We start from the raw sequence: 22,198 nt of genomic DNA on the forward strand, positions 1-22,198 counted from the left end.
TTCTTTCGGTGTTTAATGACATAACAGAACAATATCTAAAAAAAAAAAAAGTATATTTTTTCAGGACGTTCACTTGTGCTTTTTGTTCACTCTTGCGACCTTGTTTCCGTGACTTTGCCTGTTCCTTGAAATCTCTAACAGATCATGGACGGGCCAGGGGAAAATGATCCCGATTTGAAGCCTTCGGCCTCCGCTCGTTTCTGCGATGAGATAAAGAAAGACCTGCCGTCCTATTCCACCTACTTCACCAGAGTGTTTAAAAACAAAACCTTTCACGTCTACAGATTAACTGGAAAAGCTGCTGTGAAGTAACTGGACCCTGAGAGAGTATTATTTTTCCATACTTGGGCCAGATCTTGCATTTTTTATTGTGGTATGTTAGTGATTGTAGAGTGGGGTCAATCGTTCGGTGTCATAACATGTAGTGGGCCAACTGGATTCAGCAGTATTATAAATTGATTTCCCTGCCAGTTGTTTCTTAGGATTTGGGCTGCTTTAGAAACCTAGAATCTGTCAGCAGCAGAGGAGACCCGCGTGCCCATTTTATCCTGATTTCACATTTCCGAGCCCTCGTTCTCTTTTATACCTGTAGTATATAGATTCTAACATTTTTTTACCATTTCTTTTTTTTATTTTTCATAATGATATGTGCCAAACCTTTCCAGGCTGCGTGTCTCACTAGGGGACATTGTAGTTCAAACTCTGCGTACTTCTTGTGAGACACTCAGGTTAATGCAGGGGTGGTCAACTCCAGTCCTCGACCCCCCTAACAGGTCAGGTTTTCAGGATATCCTTGCTTCAGCACAGGTGGTTCACTCAGTCTCTGCTTCAGGGCCGGTGGCTCAATCAGTCCCTGCTTCAGCACAGGTGCCGCAATCGGAGCCTCAGTCTTTAACTGAGCCACCTGTGCTGAAGCTGGGATATCCGGAAAACCTGACCTGTTGGGGATGCTTGAGGACTGTAGTTGAGCGCCCCTGGGTTAGTGTACTCGGTGCTGGAGGTGCATGTAGCACACAGCGGAGCACGGCATTGGAAGATGTTAAATCTGCCTGTTTGAGAGGGGTGGGCATTGCTATTCTGCCCTCTGCAGCAGGAAAGGCGTTACATAAAGGTATTAAAGGGAACTATTGCCAAAATAGCAATGCAATAAAACTGCACATACAGCCAGTCTGATTTCTAAAATGTCTTCTTTTTTTAAAACATGATCTGTTTCCTGTGTACTAAACAGTTCTGCGTTTGTACTGTACATTGATAACTTATATTTATTTGTTTTTACAGCTAACTTTACAGAAACGATGTTTGACAGTCTGCACATTTCTTAGCGTTTTTCAGTTGCTTTGGTTGAGAACCATAAATGGCAAATTAACTTTGACATTATTAGCATCTTAACATTGAATTTGTCATCGTTTCAGAGGCAATCCAAGGCGGTGGATTGTGTTTACGAATGTAATTTTTTTTTTATATAGGGGTCTCTGGAGCTGAACCCCGTTAATTTCAGCTCCAGGGACCCCCAGCTTCCGGAGATACCTAGCTGGGAATTAGGTGCTGATTCACAATATGTCCTGTTCAGAGATCTGAGGCCCTGCGGACCAATAGGAAGCCGTGACATCATCGGAGCGGCTTCCTATTGGCCCATCTGACGCGGGTGCTTCAATCTTCAAAACCCGGCTTGCTGAGCCGGAGAACCTACCTGCACCTACTTCAGAGGCAAGTATCTCCGGAAGTAGGGGGTCCCCAGAGCTGAAATTAATGGTGTTCAGCTATGGAGACCCCCTGCTTCAACCCTATAAAAATTTAAAGACACCATCTTGGATTGCTCCTTTAACTGTCAATCCTCCTCAGTCTGAGGACATTAATTGCATCCTAAGACCTCTAACCTTTGTACTTAAATGGTAACACACTGTAAGACGTTGTGCGCAGTCACAACACCAGCAATGCGGATTCTCTCTGCAGCTACAACCTTCCCGGGGTTTACAGCAACACTTAGCAAAAGGAAAACCAAGTCCATTATATTTTTTCCTTCGATAATTCTGGTGCAGCTTATTTGCACCATTGCGATAGCTGAACCCAGGGGAGGCCAACTCCAGTCCTTAAGGGCCACCAACAGGTCAGGTTTTCAGGATATCCCTGCTTCAGCACAGGTGACTCAATGTAATAAAGTCATAATGACTGAGCCACTAATAGAGCCACCTGTGCTGAAGCAGGGATATCCTGAAAACCTGACCTGTTGGTGGCCCTTGAGGACTGGAGTTGGTCACCCCAGGCTTAGCCACTTTGATAGACAGACAGACAGACCCTCCTAATGATGGACTGCGTGTTAAGCTACATTCCATATCTGTTACAACACATTTAATTAACGCTCATATTATATCATTGACATTTTATATATATTTTTTAGAGGAGGTTTTTAACAAATCCGAATTTAAGCACTTTGCAGCACTACAACAAGTAACTGATATCTCATTTGCACTCCTAAGCAATCTCAAAGCAAGTTACACTGTCTTTTGAGTTTTTTTTACTGTGATGTAGGTTGGGGTATAGTATCCCTGTATTATATGTATGTATTGTATGAGGCATATGCATTCCATTAAAAGGAGCATTTCTATAAGACTGCGTTGGACCTCCGGAAGGCACATGGTTATTCTTGATTTTATGTTTGAAAAAACAGCCAAGTGCCTAGAATTGAATGCCAAATCCTCTAGAAAAACACACTGAAGTATTTGTTCAGCTTCGTAACATTTTGCAGTAATGAGAATGAAATATATTTTCATTGATATGAAACTAAAATAACTACTAATAAAGTATACCATAGTCTGAATTTAATGAAGTCGAGATGTGTTATTAACTTTTCCCAAAGTATTAATTATTTATTTGGGAAGGCAGATCAGGGTTAAAATGTAATTTAAACTAAAACTACATCATACATGTTGATTTCTGCTTTGTGTTTACAATCTGTATTTCTTGCAGTCCATTTGTGAGTAACTTGAATATCTTAATAAAATGCTGAAACCTTTGCATGTGGAATCAAATTTATTGAGATGAAGAAAGGGGGGGGGGTGGTATTGGTCTTGGTCTTTACTAGTTCTAAACCTGTAAGGTCATTCTACGTGTCATTCTATTTTCATTAAAAGCTTTGCCGGTGTCAGTGATGCAGTGTAGAAGTAAGACATGAAGTTATCACATTGTGAAGAGCGTGTTGGCTAGACCGAGCTTCTTTGGGTAGCAGAGCTAGATCACCATTTATTTTTTTTAAGTAAAAGGCCGCCTCCACTTAAGGGAGCATCACCATGCTTTTAAAGTCAGTGTGAAAACAACTACAATTAAATACAATTATTTTGTTACACATGAGACAGACAGGAAAGCCAGAGTTATAATAATAATAAATGGTTGCATTAAATGGACAAAGGTTATATACACATCTGCAAAACGGAATATCTCATGGACATGGTGAAAGGTAGGTACATTGTAATGGCCATATAACCCCTCCTCGCCTGCAATTTTACACATGACGATTCATTATTTAAACGCACAACCTAATTTATACAGGATTTGGTTTAAGGTTCTGATCAGAAACAAGGTGTCATTTTTTACTTATTAAACCAAAACTACAACAATTGCTATGTTTGAGAAAGAAAGTGACAGATACAAGCAGTTGCCACCAAATCAATGTGTGCTTTTTCTTCCAGTATGTGATGATCCATACAAACATAGTTTGGCGGCAGATAAACCAGTCCGCCCATTACCGCTGTAAATCTTAAGATCCTAGTTGATCTTGGCTTTCTTTCGTACGTAGGAAAGCCTTACGTGTCTCCCAAGCATCAGATACACATAAGTATTAGATTACTGAAGTCTCTGTGTGCCAGTGCTGCTGTGTCAGTACACGTCTCACTGCAGATCATCATCTTCCGTATACGAGTAAAGTTTACGGAGATTCCCAAACTTTGGCCCCCACTCTTTCATCTCCTCGTACATCGTATCTTCATCTAATCCAGAGGATGCCAGTGTACTGAGGCTACCAGCTAGTGAATTGTCTCCTTCCATGTCAAAAACCTTTAAGCTGTCACAGGACATAGCCTGCTGGACGTAGAACGCGTCTTGAACTACATCATAGAAATATTGGCCAAAATCCCCACTGGTAAAAGAACAGTTCAGTTTTGATGCAGAGAGTTGTGACATCTCCTTTTGGCTGATGGAAGTATCATAATCGCAGCTTAAGGGAGCACTTAGATGTTGCAGCTTTCTCGTCTTGCTGCAGAGAGAGTGCGTCGGGCTGCTTTGCAGGGACAGCTGGAGTTCAGTCATATTGTAAGCATCCTGCATTGAAGAATCATTCTAATTAAACTTGATCCACAAGTCACATAGTTGTATGTTACAGAAGGCAGTCTGATGTAATGAATCAACTCGCATTAACCTATTCAATGCCAGGCGGGTCTGCAGCATATTGCAGCGCAAAGTACAACCTGTGTGACCTCAACAAAAAGATCTTCAATTTCACATCAACTATTATTTTTCAATAAACTACAGTATGAAGCCACAAGATACTTACGTGGTCCTGCTCCCCACCGCCTTCTTCATTGTAATTAAATATATTTTGTCTGGTATCTTCCAGCTCATCGTTGTATGCAGAGACATGATAGGTGCCTTCATTTAGTCTTTTCTTCCGCTTAAAGTGAATCCATAGGAGAGCTCCGGCGGTCAGAACTACACACAAAGAAACCAATGACAGTGATCTCAGAGAATCAAATAAGATGGAGCATTTTCTCCTCTGGAAAATCAAATTAAACAACCAGTTTATAACACATGCCATTGGTTTCAATTGCTTTACACTCGTTTTGTAGGGTTCATCAGTAGCACTCTTTGCCCCCACCTTTTGTTATAGGGACTATTGGAAAAAGCCACAAGACTTTCCATTCTTTGTGAAATAAATGAGTTAGACCTACTGCAGTTCAAAATATATATTAACAAGCCTTCTATACAGATAGTCATTGTAATCTGGAAAAGACTTCTAAAGGGAGCATTACAGACCAAATTCTCAAATAAAAAGCACCAATAGCTTGATTGCAAGAGATCAGTGGTTCCCCCTAAGGATGCTCTCCAAAACCTGGCACCCCTCCCCTAAAAAGTGGGCATTTTTTAGCACAAACGCACTTAAAACAAATCAATTTCTTCCTTAATCATTAAATATCAAAATCAAAGACTGTTTCAATGTTCATGTTAATAAATTGCATGAAATGCCTAAACCCAACAACCTGAAATACCATACTTTGGCTTTTTAAAATTCATTTAATTCCTCTTGGCGACATTTGGGGGGAATGGACTTTGTAGAAGCCTCTTCGCCGCACCCCAGGGGTGTGCCTGCACCCCTGGTTGGGAACCCCTGAAATAGACTATCACAGGTTGGTGGAAGGACAATGTGATAGCACTGTCCACTTCAAATATTTTCTCTCCATACATAGGGGTAAATTCTATATAGCCCGAAGCAGCCATTGAGGCTGTTGTGGAGCAAACATTTCCATAGACTTTAATGACAACGACCTCCTGGGACCATGTAGAATTTACCCCTATAGAGTCCGAGGTGCCTGTATCTAACACAATCAGATTCGGCACGTGCAGAAAAAGGTATAGGCTCCGTTACTACCTAGAAGTGCCAGGAAGCCAACGCAGACAACAAAGAGAGAGTTGAAGCCCAGGCCCGCATCGAATGCTTCCAGGAGGAGGTCACATGTAATACCAGCATATCCTTCCGAACAGTGGCAAAGGAATTCTGTTGGGGACGGAGACACACAGGTGCCATGCTGGCAGGGACTATCCGCACACACGGTGTAGATGCAATGCTGGGCGGTCATATTCTCGAGAAGCACGTATCCTGGTGGACAGCTGCAGAGAGAAGGTAAAAGATAGAGCACGTTGACACAGTCGTACGAGAGGAGAAACAGCCCCACTTGTCAACATATATTAGGGCGGGCCTTCTCAACTCCTGTCCTCAAGATCTCCCCAACAGGTCAGGTTTTCAGGATATCCCTGCTTCAGCACAGGTGGGCCGAAGACTGAGCTACCTGTACTGAAGCAGAGATATTCTGAAAAGCTGATCTGTTGCTGGCCCTTGAGGACTGGAGTTGTCCAGCCATGTTCTAGTCCATTGCCCTCAATGTAGGATCCATCATTATACTTTCATTGTACCTGCATTCATGCCTCATCCACAGGTCCGTGCAGATAAACTGTTGGTTACAAGGGTTGCTTTTGCAGGCCACAGAAAAGCAGCCAGCGTTCACTCCACGGCTACTTATTACAGACACCCGCTCAGTGGTCTCATTCTCCATAGGAAGTATGTAGTTATTTAATCTTACATCCTTCATGCAACCTAAGGAAAATATCAACAAAATGTGTGTAGTTATGACCAATTAACAATGGATTTCTTCTGTTGTACGATATATATAATATTATGGGATCTCATTAAAATTCATTATGTGGATAATGGCATTCAAACACATACAGCAGGGCCTTAGGGTTGCCAGGTGTCCAGTATCGCACTGGACTGTCCTGTATATGGACACACTGACCAGTAAAAAAATAGAGGTAATACTGGACATGTATGTGTCCAGTATTACCCCTCTGGACACAGTGACCTCCTGGCTTGAGGGCCGCGGGATTTCCCCGAGCAGGGAGAGAGCATGGCTGCTGCTAGGGGGCTGGGCAGCTTCCTCCGTCCTGATTGGCTGCTGCTGAGTAATACAGCCAATCAGGAGGAGGTGTCAGGAGCCTGGGGCCAAAGAGAGGAGGAAACAGCATGGAGCGGAGAGAAGTGCGAGGGGTGTGTGTGTGTGTGTGTGTGTGTGTGTGTGTGTGTGTGTCTAATAGCGCGTTTAAAATCAGATGCATTGTAAGGAACCCCAACCCTCTCTAATAGCGCGTCTGAGATCAGATGCATTGTAAGGAACCCCAACCCTCTCTAATAGCGCGTCTAAGATCAGATGCATTGTAAGGAACCCCAACCCTCTCTAATAACGTGTCTGAGATCAGATGCATTGTAAGGAACCCCAACCCTCTCTAATAGCGCATCTGAGATCAGATGCATTGTAAGGAACCCCAACCCTCTCTAATAGCGCGTCTGAGATCAGATGCATTGTAAGGAACCCCAACCCTCTCTAATAGCACGTCTGAGATCAGATACATTGTAAGGAACCCCAACCATCTCTAATAGCGCGTCTGAAAACAGATACATTGTAAGGAACCCCAACCCTCTCTAATAGCACGTCCGAGATCAGATGCATTGTAAGGAACCCCAACCCTCTCTAATAGCGCGTCCGAGATCGGATGCATTGTAAGGAACCCCAACACTCTCTAATAGCGTGTCTGAGATCAGATACATTGTAAATTCTTCTGTATTTGATACAATTTTCAAATGACCAGAAAATTGCAGGGAACCCTTTAGGAATGACCGGGGACCCCTGGTTCAAAAACACTGTTCTAGGGCTCTGATAAGCCTTTTACACAGTTGATTAATCAACCCATAACTGTTTATATCAGAGATATTGTCCAGGTTTAAGCCGACGAGTCCGAAAGAGTTACAATTATGAGAGTTTAACACTTACCTTGGAAACTCTGTTTTTGGGAGTTATTACTTCCAAGGAATATGCTGCTGGGATCAACTCTAATTTCTTTGTATACTCCACGTGCTTCTGTAATTTCTCTCTGTTCATCTCCTTCATTAATGCGCAGAGTGAATTCATTCTGCATCCTTTCCAAGCTGATTGCATTCCACTCCCCAGTGTCAATGTTATGATCCGGAAGTGTGACTGTATAATCACCATCGCCAACATTATAGGAAACTGCTAGTAGCCCCTGCAAAACCTAAGGAAAGAAGGATTACAAACACTCAGTGTCTTGTGTATCTGTTTGCATGTGTTTGTCCTTATTTTGTATGTCGTTCTGCTCACGTGATGTAAATCATTCTGTTCTCCCATTGTACCGCACTGTGGAATATGTTGGCACTTAATAAATAAACTGTAATAATAATAATGCTGAAATAATCCAATCCTCCTATTTTCATGCTGCATATCTTATATCAAAAGCAAGGCTAACAAAGTTGCCCCATATAAAGACATATAGCTGAATACACCATTTATTGGTCAACCTGACATAATAACTTTGTAACACTCAAGATATCACTGGCATTACATATATTCTTAGATTGTTAGCTCTTTGGGGCAGGGACTCCTTTTCCTAATGTTACTTTTATGTCTGACGCACTTATTCCCATTATTATGCCACGTGTGTTACTGCTGTGAGGTGCTATGTACATAGATGGTGCTAAACAAATGAAGATATACACACACATACTGTTGTTCTTTAAAAACTTGACATGCAAAGTACTAAGCCGTGTGTCTCCTCACACCGCACCGTTTGTGTGAGGATTCCCTGATCTGATTACCTGCAGGTGAATGTATTCAGTTGTGTCTCTCGAAGACAAGCTCAGGATGAGGCTGTGTGCTTGGCGTGTTCTTACCAGGGCATGAAAACGTGTCCTTTGTGTAGGAAGCACGTCAGGAAACAGATAATGAATATAACTTCCTGTCTGAAAGAAGTGCTCCTTTGCATCTACAAAAAACAATGAAAAACACAGGGGGGGGGGAATTAACACGTTAAATGTGAAATACATAGTTAGAGAGTTACAGACACGTTACACGGAGGAAACGTGAAGAGGAGTCCTGGGAGATTTAGCAAGTTGTGTAACTTATCTTGGTCTGCAAAAGGTATAAAACCTTCAATAAATCAAAACAATATATATATATATATATATATATATATATATATATATATATATATATATATATATATACTGTAGCACTCTCTGTAGGGTATAAATAAGGTTTTAATCCATTAAGCAAGGATAAGGGGTCAAATACAGAAAAAGGGAAGTGACATTTATCAGACAGATAATTCAGTTCATTTAGGTGAGCACCTCCCTTGCATTATATTGTCTCAATTTACGGAAATTGTTTTATGGTGTATATATATATATATTTGCACATTTCAGCTATTCAGAACCTATACTATATCTTATATTCCACCAATAACTTAGCAACAGAGCAAACAGCAGCACCCAATGAACCCCCACTGTACGTCCCGGCGTATCTTATTCTGTAGTCTTAGTGCTGGAAAACGAAGGTCTCTCAAATGTATTATTCAGCTTGTTATGGGTTATCCAGGTTAATGCTGCGTTACAGTTTCAAACACGTGCAGATATTCACTTAGGTGGTAAAAATCCATTCATACCGTTTCCGCAATCATGTCCATTGTAACCCGGTGAACAGCCACAGCTGGATGAGCCAGGTTCTCCCGCACATCTGGCATGAAGCTCACATGATAACGGTGATGATGATGGGTCAGTGTTTTTACAAGCTTTATCCTTCGTTGCACATCCTGGGGAGCTATCAATGGCCTCCAATGGGGCTCCGAGGTCAAACATCTTTGTTATAAAGAAAACGTTGTTTTTTTATTCATTCCTTGCATTAAAACTAATCTATAATTATCCAATCTCGTCACACGTCAATAAGATTGTGTCTTGGAGGAGTCAAATGATATAGGAATTGATGATCTAATTATTTCTGCAGTAAAGTCAGATCATCTATCTATAGAAAACAAATTTAAAACCAGCCTTACCGTTTAATGTACAGTAGTGTATGTATTGTAACTATACAAATGTGAATCCACACTCAGAACAATATGACACGTACGGCGGTTTTATGTACAATCCACATTGTATTGTTTCAATGCATTGTCTTGTATATAACTTCTGAGACCCACCTCCATCACTGACTACTGAGAAGGCGCGGCTCAGTGAGTAAAGACATTAACTGCAGACAGTAAAGACACAGAGTTTGAATCAGGGGTTCGATTCCCGGGGTCAGCTCCTTGTGACCCTGGGCAAGACACTTTATATCCCTGTGCCTCAGGTACCAAAATCATAGAGTGTGAGCTCATCTGCGCAGGGGCTGTGTCTGTAACATTCCTGTGTGCTGCGCACTATACTGTAATTGTGACGCGCTTTGAGTCCCATTGGGAGAAAAGTGATATATGAAATATAAACTTGTTATTATTACTACAAGTATTCTATGCATAAGGTTTTATTGAACACGAAACAGGGGAACAAGTGAACACAACTCTATTAGCTATGCTAAGCACATAATGTAAGTTATATCGCTGAATTGAAACATTACACAGCAAACTCGTTATCAGAGAAAGAGTATGATTGAGGTTGAAGCTGCAGAGCTATAAAAGGTCTTTTACTAACGTGCTTATCCAGAATGACATTGCGAAGACAGCCTTTAAAATGCTTGTGTTGCAGGTGCGGATATGAATAAGGAATTGATTCCTTGACGCCACCCAACTGTAGAACAGAATGTAGTCTCCAATTCCTGCAAAGAAAATGATGTGTTTAATTTTATGTAAAACACAAATAAATGCAAAATCAACTCTAAACACATTGTAATGAGAAATGCAGCCGGGATGGCTCCGTGCTGCGGGAAGCGAGATATTCCCACTTGGCAGGGGACTGAGAACCGTGCATAGGATCCTCAGTCACAATCATCTCTGACGTTAAAACCCAGAAACGATTGTTGGTGTCGTGACCCGGGAATGGGCGGGTCTTGTGTCTCACGTTCTACTTAAATCCAGAACGCGACATTTGGTGGCGGACGTTTCCCAGCAACCACGTGCCTGCCGGCGTACGGCCGCTGATGGACCCTCCACCCCAGCCGAACCGCCACTGAAACCTCCGGCGCCGGCCGCTTCTAAGGTAAGTTTTACTGTTAGGGTAAGGGGTTAATTTAAGGCGGGTTAATTTAGGGTAAGTGCTTCGGGTAGTGGGTTCTAGGTTAAGGGCTTAAGGTAGGGGTTTAGCGTCAAAGTGGCTGGTGGCGACAAGTCTCAGTGGCGGGGTGAGTTACGGCGGGGTGAATTGCAGCGTGCGCTGGCGGTCATTTGGCTGCAACCAAATGTCCTAGATCGGGTTCAATCCTTTACTATTCAACAATTCCATTTGTGGGTCTCCAACCTCCTACCTAATTACTCGGCCTGACACTCCCTACACTGTAATATGATGCGCACTTAGCCAAGTAGCTTCCACATATCTGGCGATATTAATGCTACGTCATGCAGGATTAAAATGTCTGGTTTTAATGCCAAGAATGCTTCAATACATGGATCTGTGTGTATATTATATATACAGTACCTTCTGTCTTGGAGAACCAGCCCAATAACCTCACAACTTGAGCGATCTTCGGTTAAGAGTCTCTTCCCAACGCCCTCCTTCTCTGATATAATCGATGAGCTACAGCGGTCTAGAGTGAAATGAACGGCCTGTGCAGGAGGACGAGATAGACTGTAATTCAATGTACTAACCCAGGGGTTCTCAAGTCCAGTCCTCCAGACCCGCCAACAGGTCAGGTTTTCAGGATATCCCTGCTTCAGCACAGGTGGCTCAATCAGTCTTCAACTGTTGGTGGGGGTCTTCAAGACTGGAGTTGAGCATGCCTGGACTAACATTGCATCACATGGAGCAGAAGCGCTAATAATGTCACCCATAAGCCAGCAGACCTAAGGCCTTTGCAGATAGCTCGTAAGAACGAAAGAATCGCAACGACGCAAAATACACATAGGGTGACATAGGGTGACATAGGGTGCACTAAGTGGCTTTGGGAAAATCCAGAATAGTGCATATACTAGAAAATGTGGCTCTGGGTGTATCAAGAACTCTGAATTTGTAGCTGTAATTAGTAATTGGCTCGAAAAAGGACATTTGGGGAGGAACTCACCTTTTTCCTCATTCTCACGTCAATGTGATGCCACTTCCCATCGGAGACATTCACAGCCTTCGGGAACTGAAGTTCTAGGGTGCTAGATTCCTGGTTGATCTTCAGGATCGGAACACAGTTTGAAATTTCTTATCGGGAAAGAATCAAAAAGTGTTTCTTTAATCTTTAGTCGTCACTATACCAGGTTCTGCCCAAATAGTGGAGAACTACTTGTGACATTCAGTGTGCGGATCCAAAGGTCAGAGATCTTAAAGGTACATTTTGTTATCCTCGGATTTAGTGTTATAATTACATAAATGAGAAGTTTTATGTTTAAAGACTTAAAATGTTGAATGAAACAATACACTATTCCGGGTGAAATCAAGGATTTTAGACAATTAGAAATGGGCACATTTTTTTGGCGGAGTTGGACCCGCAGCGGATTGTCCGGTTCCGATTCTGGTTCCTTTGGTCCGCGGAACAATCTCAAAAAGGGCAATTCACGTTTTGTGGATTTTGTATTATTATTACCAATACACTCCACGGATTCCCCAACCCGTGGACGGAACTGCAGAAATCCGCCAACGGCTTGTATCCAGTGGTGGATTGTGAATAATTTGCACAGATTAAAACGACCAAATACGTCCGCGTATTTTACACCGCAAAACGGATTTTTGGGCGGGAAATGTGAGAAAATCCAGGAAACGGATTTGGGTGAGTTCTCCCGTCTCTATAGAAAATTTATCCCTGCAAAGTAACTCAGACACAATACAACACCAGCCATTAAACTAGACATCTTTTTAGAAAGGAAAGGTATACAGAGATATACCAAATAAGTAAACATGGGAAGGATTCTGATCCAGGGAGTCATCTGATTGCCAATTCTTGGGGTCAGGAAGGAATTTACTTTTCCTCTTATGAGACAGAATTGGATGACGTGTCACTGGGGTTTTTTTGTTTGCCTTGATCAATAAACCATAAATACTAATATAGGATAAACATCTGTCATCTATATTTAGCATAGGTTGAAATCGATAGACATATGTCTTTTTTCAACCTCATCTACTATGTAACTATGCAGAAATAAAGGCACATGAAGGCATATAATTATATATGGTGTGAAAAGTAAATCTATCAGTTTGATGTAAAAATTATGTTTGTGATAGATAACAAAATGGGTAACAGATCGATGGACCAAATCCAAGGGGAACTGGTGAATTAAATAATTGCTAGTAAACAAAATATTATTCTTAAAAATACCTATTGCGATGGCGCTCTGTGCATTTCCAGGAGGCTGATTGTACAAAGGGCCGCTGTATAATAAAAGTCCGCCAGGTGCATCAGTTATAAACTCCAGGGAGAGATGACTGTCCGAGCAAAGTCTGATGGGTGGAAACCGAGCATAGCCACTTCCAAGGAAAGCACGTCGCGTCTGCTGGCAAACAGGCCCCGAGAACAGAGACAAACAGCGGCATCTGGACACAGACGTCAAAAGGAAAATCCAAGACAAAACACGTGAACACGCTAATAATCAAAAAGATAGGCCCAAAGCAGATCTTTACTGCGGGCATGTTAAATCTCACTCACCAAGTCTTACCTCTGCTGATACGTTCTCACTGTGAAATGTCAGAATCTTTCCCTTAAATATAACGTATGGCCCAGAAACCCAAAATGATGGTTATTTATGGGATGGGTCCCGAATCTTTTGACAAAGTTCATGTATTTATAAACACAGATGCAAAAAGCCCTTTAGCAGAGATCTTTAATGGAGGCGCGTTAAAGGCAGCTGAACTGCGCTCATCTCAGCCCCAGGAACCCCCTGTTTCCCGAGATACTATATATATATCTATAGGCTTGTAACATTTGGCGTTATTGGCTGTAGCACTTTGCTGGCCTCTTGTGCACTATATAGAATGAATGCTTTTATCTAACAACATGTTCATGGAGTGTCTCAAAATGGGGTACAATTACACAATTACACAATTACACAATTACACAATTACACAATTACACAATTACACAATTGACATTAGTTGACATAACAGCTGCCATATATATAAATGATATATATATAAAATGATTTGATAGATAGATAGATAGATAGATAGATAGATAGATAGATAGATAGATAGATAGATAGATAGATAGATAGATAGATAGATAGATAGATAGATAGATAGATAGATAGATAGATAGATAGATAGATATAAATTATCCCTGTCACTAATATTGCAAACAAAAGTTCAGTAGCTCTTAAAATTAATTATCGTAGAGCTCAGGAAAGGTCACAAATTGTTGTTTACTTTTGTTTATTTTAACATACATTGTCCTTCTGTATTTCCTTAGATTAGCACACAATGGCCCATATTGATAAGCAGAGTTTCGCCTTCCAGTGCAACTTGTGGCCTATTCCCTGGAATGCGCTGTAAGGCGTCTTCCAGCGCCACTAAGGTGTCTTATCGCCTAGAGCTACTTAGTACAGACGGCCCAATTTACTTTGGTCTTTTATTGTTTGTTGTTAGAATTATATGCAAATAAGTCATATTTCTAATATTTGAACAGCGTACCTGTAACCGTTCCGTGTGTCTACACAGGTTCCACCATTCAGGCAAGGATTTGGGAGCAGAGAGGAGCAGGACTGATTAACCCGTTCCATAGCTGGACATCTGCAAACCGTGTTTATGGCGTGGGTGTTGGAAACAAAAGAAATACTCCCCTCATCCACAAGTGTTGGGAAATCACCGACAGCGCCATAGTTGATGCAACCGCTGCCATTTCCACAGCCCGCCCTGACACATACATCAAAATCTTCCTGGGACATTTCTGCCCCCAAAACCCACTGGATCTGAGGTCAAATGCAGGAAACAGAACCAGTAAATTGGAGGGAATAAAAGCATTCTGCTTAGTGATATTTAAGGAAGAACACGTGGTCTTGAACGTTAACGCACAAAAGTGTCACTGAATGGTATGCAATGCTATTTAGCAGCGTATTCGTTAGTATAATAAATGACAACATTCATTTTTCATGCAATTTAGTGACATTCCAGTTTGATAAATGATTCGTATACCTATTGTAAGATTGAGTGATTAGACAATGATACCTTCTTCTGGTTAGTTTTTGTATTTATTAATTTGTATTTGAAGCAGTAGTTGAAATTCCATGAATATGAACATAATGTGACATGTCATTTGTGGTGAGTATGTGACTTCTTATTTAATGCTGAGGTCCTGGAACTATTCCTGGATCACTCAGCCCAATTAACTGGCTTTTCGCGGCTAACTATAAAACCCTTTATCCACCTGTTAAAATCCATGGAGAAGGATGTTTCTACTGGTAAAGGACAGGGCCACCGTGTGAAATGAACATGAGAAACCTTCCAAAGGTCTTTACAGTGGAGACAATTCTATTTTCCGCGAGGACTGCAGAAAATAGAGATACTCGGGCAAGTGCAAAACCTCATGCAGAATTTAATACGGGACCCTACTCAAAACGGGAAAAGCTGCCTTAAATCAGATGATATAGTACAATTGTAACTTCTGTACATATAGATACTGTAGGAGCTGTTAGTGTACAAATAAAACAAAACAAATTGACTAAATAAATGTAGTTTTGTTGTAGACCAGGAGTGGGCAACTCCAGTCCTCAAGGGACACAGACAGGTCAGGGTTTCAGGATATTCCTGCTTCAGCACAGGTGGCTCAGTCTTTGACTGAGCCACTGATTAAGCCACCTGTGCTGAAGCATGGATATCCTGAAAACCTGACCTGTCGGTGTCCCTTGAGTACCAAAGTTGCCCACCACTGTTGTAGACGGTGATACCGTACAATGAACTAACGATAATTCTTGGTAGATGAAATCATGGTGCACAGAGCTTGATAGCTCACAGGTCTCTCTGCCCGGTGCACTGTGCGGTTACCACAGCTCTGCAATAAGAGCGTACGTTACCTTGTCTCTGTGAGCGTTTAGCGCACTCTGCAATAAGAGCGTACGTTACCTGGTCTCTGTGAGCGCTTATCGCACTCTGCAATAAGAGCGTACGTTACCTTGTCTCTGTGAGCGTTTATCGCACTCTGCAATAAGAGCGTACGTTACCTGGTCTCTGTGAGCGTTTAGCGCACTCTGCAATAAGAGCGTACGTTACCTGGTCTCTGTGAGCGCTTATCGCACTCTGCAATAAGAGCGTACGTTACCTTGTCTCTGTGAGCGTTTATCGCACTCTGCAATAAGAGCGTACGTTACCTGGTCTCTGTGAGCGTTTATCGCACTCTGCAATAAGAGCGTACGTTACCTGGTCTCTGTGAGCGCTTATCGCACTCTGCAATAAGAGCGTACGTTACCTGGTCTCTGTGAGCGCTTATCGCACTCTGCAATAAGAGCGTACGTTACCTTGTCTCTGTGAGCGCTTAGCGCACTCTGCAATAAGAGCGTACGTTACCTGGTCTCTGTGAGCGTTTATCGCACTCTGCAATAAGAGCGTACGTTACCTGGTCTCTGTGAGCGCTTATCGCACTCTGCAATAAGAGCGTACGTTACCTGGTCTCTGTGAGCGCTTATCGCACTCTGCAATAAGAGCGTACGTTACCTTGTCTCTGTGAGCGCTTATCGCACTCTGCAATAAGAGCGTACGTTACCTTGTCTCTGTGAGCGCTTATCGCACTCTGCAATAAGAGCGTACGTTACCTTGTCTCTGTGAGCGTTTAGCGCACTCTGCAATAAGAGCGTACGTTACCTTGTCTCTGTGAGGGCTTAGCGCACTCTGCAATAAGAGCGTACGTTACCTGGTCTCTGTGAGCGCTTATCGCACTCTGCAATAAGAGCGTACGTTACCTTGTCTCTGTGAGCGTTTATCGCACTCTGCAATAAGAGCGTACGTTACCTTGTCTCTGTGAGCGCTTATCGCACTCTGCAATAAGAGCGTACGTTACCTTGTCTCTGTGAGCGTTTATCGCACTCTGCAATAAGAGCGTACGTTACCTTGTCTCTGTGAGCGCTTATCGCACTCTGCAATAAGAGCGTACGTTACCTTGTCTCTGTGAGCGTTTATCGCACTCTGCAATAAGAGCGTACGTTACCTTGTCTCTGTGAGCGTTTATCGCACTCTGCAATAAGAGCGTACGTTACCTTGTCTCTGTGAGCGTTTATCGCACTCTGCAATAAGAGCGTACGTTACCTTGTCTCTGTGAGCGCTTATCGCACTCTGCAATAAGAGCGTACGTTACCTTGTCTCTGTGAGCGCTTATCGCACTCTGCAATAAGAGCGTACGTTACCTTGTCTCTGTGAGCGCTTATCGCTCTCTGCAATAAGAGCGTACGTTACCTTGTCTCTGTGAGCGTTTAGCGCGCTCTGCAATAAGAGCGTACGTTACCTTGTCTCTGTGAGCGTTTATCGCACTCTGCAATAAGAGCGTACGTTACCTTGTCTCTGTGAGCGCTTATCGCACTCTGCAATAAGAGCGTACGTTACCTTGTCTCTGTGAGCGCTTATCGCACTCTGCAATAAGAGCGTACGTTACCTTGTCTCTGTGAGCGCTTATCGCTCTCTGCAATAAGAGCGTACGTTACCTTGTCTCTGTGAGCGTTTAGCGCGCTCTGCAATAAGAGCGTACGTTACCTTGTCTCTGTGAGCGTTTAGCGCGCTCTGCAATAAGAGCGTACGTTACCTTGTCTCTGTGAGCGCTTATCGCACTCTGCAATAAGAGCGTACGTTACCTTGTCTCTGTGAGCGTTTATCGCACTCTGCAATAAGAGCGTACGTTACCTTGTCTCTGTGAGCGCTTATCGCACTCTGCAATAAGAGCGTACGTTACCTTGTCTCTGTGAGCGCTTATCGCACTCTGCAATAAGAGCGTACGTTACCTTGTCTCTGTGAGCGCTTATCGCACTCTGCAATAAGAGCGTACGTTACCTTGTCTCTGTGAGCGCTTATCGCACTCTGCAATAAGAGCGTACGTTACCTTGTCTCTGTGAGCGCTTATCGCACTCTGCAATAAGAGTGTACGTTACCTTGTCTCTGTGAGCGTTTATCGCACTCTGCAATAAGAGCGTACGTTACCTTGTCTCTGTGAACGTTTAGCGCACTCTGCAATAAGAGCGTACGTTACCTTGTCTCTGTGAACGTTTAGCGCACTCTGCAATAAGAGCGTACGTTACCTTGTCTCTGTGAGCGCTTATCGCACTCTGCAATAAGAGTGTACGTTACCTTGTCTCTGTGAGCGTTTATCGCACTCTGCAATAAGAGCGTACGTTACCTTGTCTCTGTGAACGTTTAGCGCACTCTGCAATAAGAGCGTACGTTACCTGGTCTCTGTGAGCGCTTATCGCACTCTGCAATAAGAGCGTACGTTACCTTGTCTCTGTGAGCGCTTATCGCACTCTGCAATAAGAGCGTACGTTACCTTGTCTCTGTGAGCGCTTATCGCACTCTGCAATAAGAGCGTACGTTACCTTGTCTCTGTGAGCGCTTATCGCACTCTGCAATAAGAGCGTACGTTACCTTGTCTCTGTGAGCGCTTATCGCACTCTGCAATAAGAGCGTACGTTACCTGGTCTCTGTGAGCGCTTATCGCACTCTGCATGATCTCCGCTTTGTAATAAGCCAAAGAACCGAGAACTGCAAATCGCATCTCTGCCTGGTCTCCTGCAGTGTTCATCAGGCTGAAGATATGGACATTATTGGGCTGAGCAGGTGCCACTTCTGCCAGGAACTTCTGCAACTTGTCAAGTCGACTTACTCCAAATTCATCCTTTCGTATGAACTCTTCTGCAGTGATATCTGAGAACATGTGGTAGGCTTTCATTACATTGTACATATTATCACATAGTGTACAAACGCAAAGGATAAACAGGGCACCATGTATTTACACTATGGTGCATAATATATAGGTTTCACCGTATTCTAGAATGCTCTACAGCACTTCTGTGCATTAAGTCAGAGGATCTCAACTCCAGTCCTCAAGACCCTCTCAACAGGTCAGGTTTTCAGGATATCCCTGCTTCAGCACAGGTGGCACCTGTGCTGAAGCAGGGATATCCTGAAAACCAGACCTGTTGGGGGGGTCTTGAGGACTGTAGGTGAGAACCTCTGCATTAAGTGATGAAGATGCACCCAGCCTACGGACTGGCCTCCAGCACTGCTGCTGTTGTATGTTAATATTTCTGCTTTGCACATTATTGCTTTTGGTACTGTGCTACTCCCAACCACAGGCAGCATTGTTAGACACCAATGGTTAAGATACAACATGAAGTAAGATGACTGAGGGCCATGTGTCCGCACCTCTGTAAAAATGAGAGTATGATCAAAGAGAAAATATCACATTCAAAGCAGCTTTTCTATGTGTTCCTCTGATAAATCTGGTGTTTTAATTCCCCACTTTTGCAGCGATTTGGGAGCTGAATTAAAATTCAATTGGTGTTAAAAAGTTAAAGACGATGGAGAACAGTTGATCTGAAACAAGCATAAACTGCACGAGATAACAGAAAATGAAATGACCGGTACATGTTACCCTTCCACCACTTTGTAGACTAGGACCAAATAAGCCAATATCTGGTGCCCGGTTACCCTGCCTAATCCTTGCACATGTTACTTGTTCTACTTTAGAAATATATCAATGAGACTATAAATGGCTGCAGAGGATCTGAACAGCCTGTATGATAAATTATTCAGGATCTCCAGACGGTTCTACATCTGGAAGAGACACTTTTATTCATCGGCTATTCATTTTGATTTTGTTTCCATGATTGATTAGATTTGCGCCAATCTTGTGTCAGAGAAAAACATTATCCACTTCCTGACAGCCCAGTCAATACTAGAGATTTATGGTGTCGGTTAGGGTTCAATGGGGGAACTACCGTATCCGCAGCCAGTTCGGCTGCACTAGGACCCACCACCTCTGGGGGCCCATCCTCCACGCGTCTCAACACTGTTTCAGCGCTTATTTTTGCAGCCGAAAGAGTGTTCCGGCATTTCTAGAGGCCCCCCTCTCTATACACCGCCTCCCTGGGCCCAACCTGAGGTGCGGGGTTTAACATAGCGACAGCCCACCCATGTGATCTTAACACAGACGTTAGGCCTAACTTCCACAATCACCGCCTGGGTAGGCTCGATCCGTCGCCGCCACAGCGTAAGGACCCGCTCCACAGGGAGGACCCCGGGGGGAAGGGGGCCTTTTTTTACGTGCACTGGAGCCCACCATTGACAAGTTCCGCCCCTGTTAGAGTTAATCCCCTTTTTAACAAGGACCTAATTTTCATCCCTTTATCTGTGGCAATTATCTGAGGAAGGGCTGTGTCCCCGAAACGTCATTTGGGCTGCTACAAGCAACTAAAACTGTGTGCCTCTGTCTTTTGCGTGTTGTACCATGTCTATGCCCTCAGTTGGAACATTGGGGATTTGATGGGTTGGCTGGCACCAGGACTTTTATACTGTTCATCTTTTTGGCAATTGGTGTGCCTCTGCCTATCTATATACTTCATTTGTTGAGCATAAGAGGCCTGACTTTAGAATGCAAATGGAATAAGAGAAGGACTGGGGTCCAGATGTCTTCCCTATAAAACACAGCTGAAATAAGTTAGGAATATCCTGCAGTGTACATCACTTACTAGCTAGTCTCAGAGACACAGCGTTGTGGATGCAGTGCACATCACTTACTAACTAGTCTTAGAGACACAGCGTTGTGGATGCAGTGTACATCACTGACTTGCTAGTCTTAGAGACACAGCGTTGTGGATGCAGTGCACATCACTTACTAGCTAGTCTCAGAGACACAGCGTTGTGGATGCAGTGTACATCACTGACTTGCTAGTCTTAGAGACACAGCGTTGTGGATGCAGTGCACATCACTTACTAGCTAGTCTCAGAGACACAGCGTTGTGGATGCAGTGCACATCACTTACTAGCTAGTCTTAGAGACACAGCGTTCTGGATGCAGTGTACATTACTTACTAGCTAGTCTTAGAGACACAGCGTTCTGGATGCAGTGTACATCACTTACTAGCTAGTCTCAGAGACACAGCGTTGTGGATGCAGTGCACATCACTTACTAGCTAGTCTTAGAGACACAGCGTTGTGGATGCAGTGCACATCACTTACTAGCTAGTCTCAGAGACACAGCGTTGTGGATGCAGTGTACATTACTTACTAGCTAGTCTCAGAGACACAGCGTTGTGGATGCAGTGTACATTACTTACTAGCTAGTCTCAGAGACACAGCGTTGTGGATGCAGTGTACTGTACATCACTTACTAGCTAGTCTCAGAGACACAGCGTTGTGGATGCAGTGTACATCACTTACTAGCTAGTCTCAGAGACACAGCGTTGTGGATGCAGTGTACATCACTTACTAGCTAGTCTCAGAGGCACAGCGTTGTGGATGCAGTGCACATCACTTACTAGCTAGTCTCAGAGACACAGCGTTGTGGATGCAGTGTACATTACTTACTAGCTAGTCTCAGAGACACAGCGTTGTGGATGCAGTGCACATCACTTACTAGCTAGTCTCAGAGGCACAGCGTTGTGGATGCAGTGTACATCACTTACTAGCTAGTCTCAGAGACACAGCGTTGTGGATGCAGTGTACATTACTTACTAGCTAGTCTCAGAGACACAGCGTTGTGGATGCAGTGTACATTACTTACTAGCTAGTCTCAGAGGCACAGCGTTGTGGATGCAGTGTACATCACTTACTAGCTAGTCTTAGAGACACAGCGTTGTGGATGCAGTGTACATTACTTACTAGCTAGTCTCAGAGACACAGCGTTGTGGATGCAGTGTACATTACTTACTAGCTAGTCTCAGAGACACAGCGTTGTGGATGCAGTGCACATCACTTACTAGCTAGTCTCAGAGGCACAGCGTTGTGGATGCAGTGTACATTACTTACTAGCTAGTCTCAGAGACACAGCGTTGTGGATGCAGTGTACATTACTTACTAGCTAGTCTCAGAGACACAGCGTTGTGGATGCAGTGTACATTACTTACTAGCTAGTCTCAGAGACACAGCGTTGTGGATGCAGTGCACATCACTTACTAGCTAGTCTCAGAGGCACAGCGTTGTGGATGCAGTGTACATTACTTACTAGCTAGTCTCAGAGACACAGCGTTGTGGATGCAGTGTACATCACTTACTAGCTAGTCTCAGAGACACAGCGTTGTGGATGCAGTGCACATCACTTACTAGCTAGTCTCAGAGACACAGCGTTGTGGATGCAGTGTACATCACTTACTAGCTAGTCTCAGAGACACAGCGTTGTGGATGCAGTGTACTGTACATCACTTACTAGCTAGTCTCAGAGACACAGCGTTGTGGATGCAGTGTACATCACTTACTAGCTAGTCTCAGAGACACAGCGTTGTGGATGCAGTGTACATTACTTACTAGCTAGTCTCAGAGGCACAGCGTTCTGGA

The 22,198-nt window shown here is 43.3% G+C and overlaps 2 protein-coding genes across 7 annotated transcripts in view; one reads left to right on the forward strand and one right to left on the reverse strand.

The window, feature by feature from the left end:
- DPY19L3 (dpy-19 like C-mannosyltransferase 3) overlaps nucleotides 1–2,109 on the forward strand; it is a 29,704-nt gene extending 27,595 nt beyond the window's left edge. For all 6 annotated transcript variants that reach the window (XM_075576333.1, XM_075576334.1, XM_075576335.1 and 3 more), the window contains one exon: nucleotides 142–2,109. In XM_075576333.1, coding sequence (XP_075432448.1) covers nucleotides 142–312 — 171 coding nt within the window. In that variant the 3' untranslated portion in view covers nucleotides 313–2,109. The remainder of the gene's footprint in view (nucleotides 1–141) is intronic.
- Nucleotides 2,110–2,867: 758 nt separating this feature from the next.
- LOC142469736 (neural-cadherin-like) overlaps nucleotides 2,868–22,198 on the reverse strand; it is a 70,007-nt gene continuing 50,676 nt past the window's right edge. Inside the window, exons 21-33 of the mRNA XM_075576337.1 lie at nucleotides 18,339–18,568; nucleotides 14,363–14,640; nucleotides 13,056–13,270; nucleotides 11,817–11,944; nucleotides 11,234–11,361; nucleotides 10,295–10,418; nucleotides 9,277–9,469; nucleotides 8,432–8,598; nucleotides 7,593–7,851; nucleotides 6,181–6,361; nucleotides 5,639–5,877; nucleotides 4,547–4,701; nucleotides 2,868–4,314 (exon numbers count right to left, since the gene is read on the reverse strand). Coding sequence (XP_075432452.1) covers nucleotides 3,886–4,314; nucleotides 4,547–4,701; nucleotides 5,639–5,877; nucleotides 6,181–6,361; nucleotides 7,593–7,851; nucleotides 8,432–8,598; nucleotides 9,277–9,469; nucleotides 10,295–10,418; nucleotides 11,234–11,361; nucleotides 11,817–11,944; nucleotides 13,056–13,270; nucleotides 14,363–14,640; nucleotides 18,339–18,568 — 2,726 coding nt within the window. The 3' untranslated portion in view covers nucleotides 2,868–3,885. The remainder of the gene's footprint in view (nucleotides 4,315–4,546; nucleotides 4,702–5,638; nucleotides 5,878–6,180; nucleotides 6,362–7,592; nucleotides 7,852–8,431; nucleotides 8,599–9,276; nucleotides 9,470–10,294; nucleotides 10,419–11,233; nucleotides 11,362–11,816; nucleotides 11,945–13,055; nucleotides 13,271–14,362; nucleotides 14,641–18,338; nucleotides 18,569–22,198) is intronic.

The sequence above is a fragment of the Ascaphus truei genome, chromosome 19, assembly GCF_040206685.1.
Source record: "Ascaphus truei isolate aAscTru1 chromosome 19, aAscTru1.hap1, whole genome shotgun sequence".
NCBI lineage: Eukaryota > Metazoa > Chordata > Amphibia > Anura > Ascaphidae > Ascaphus > Ascaphus truei.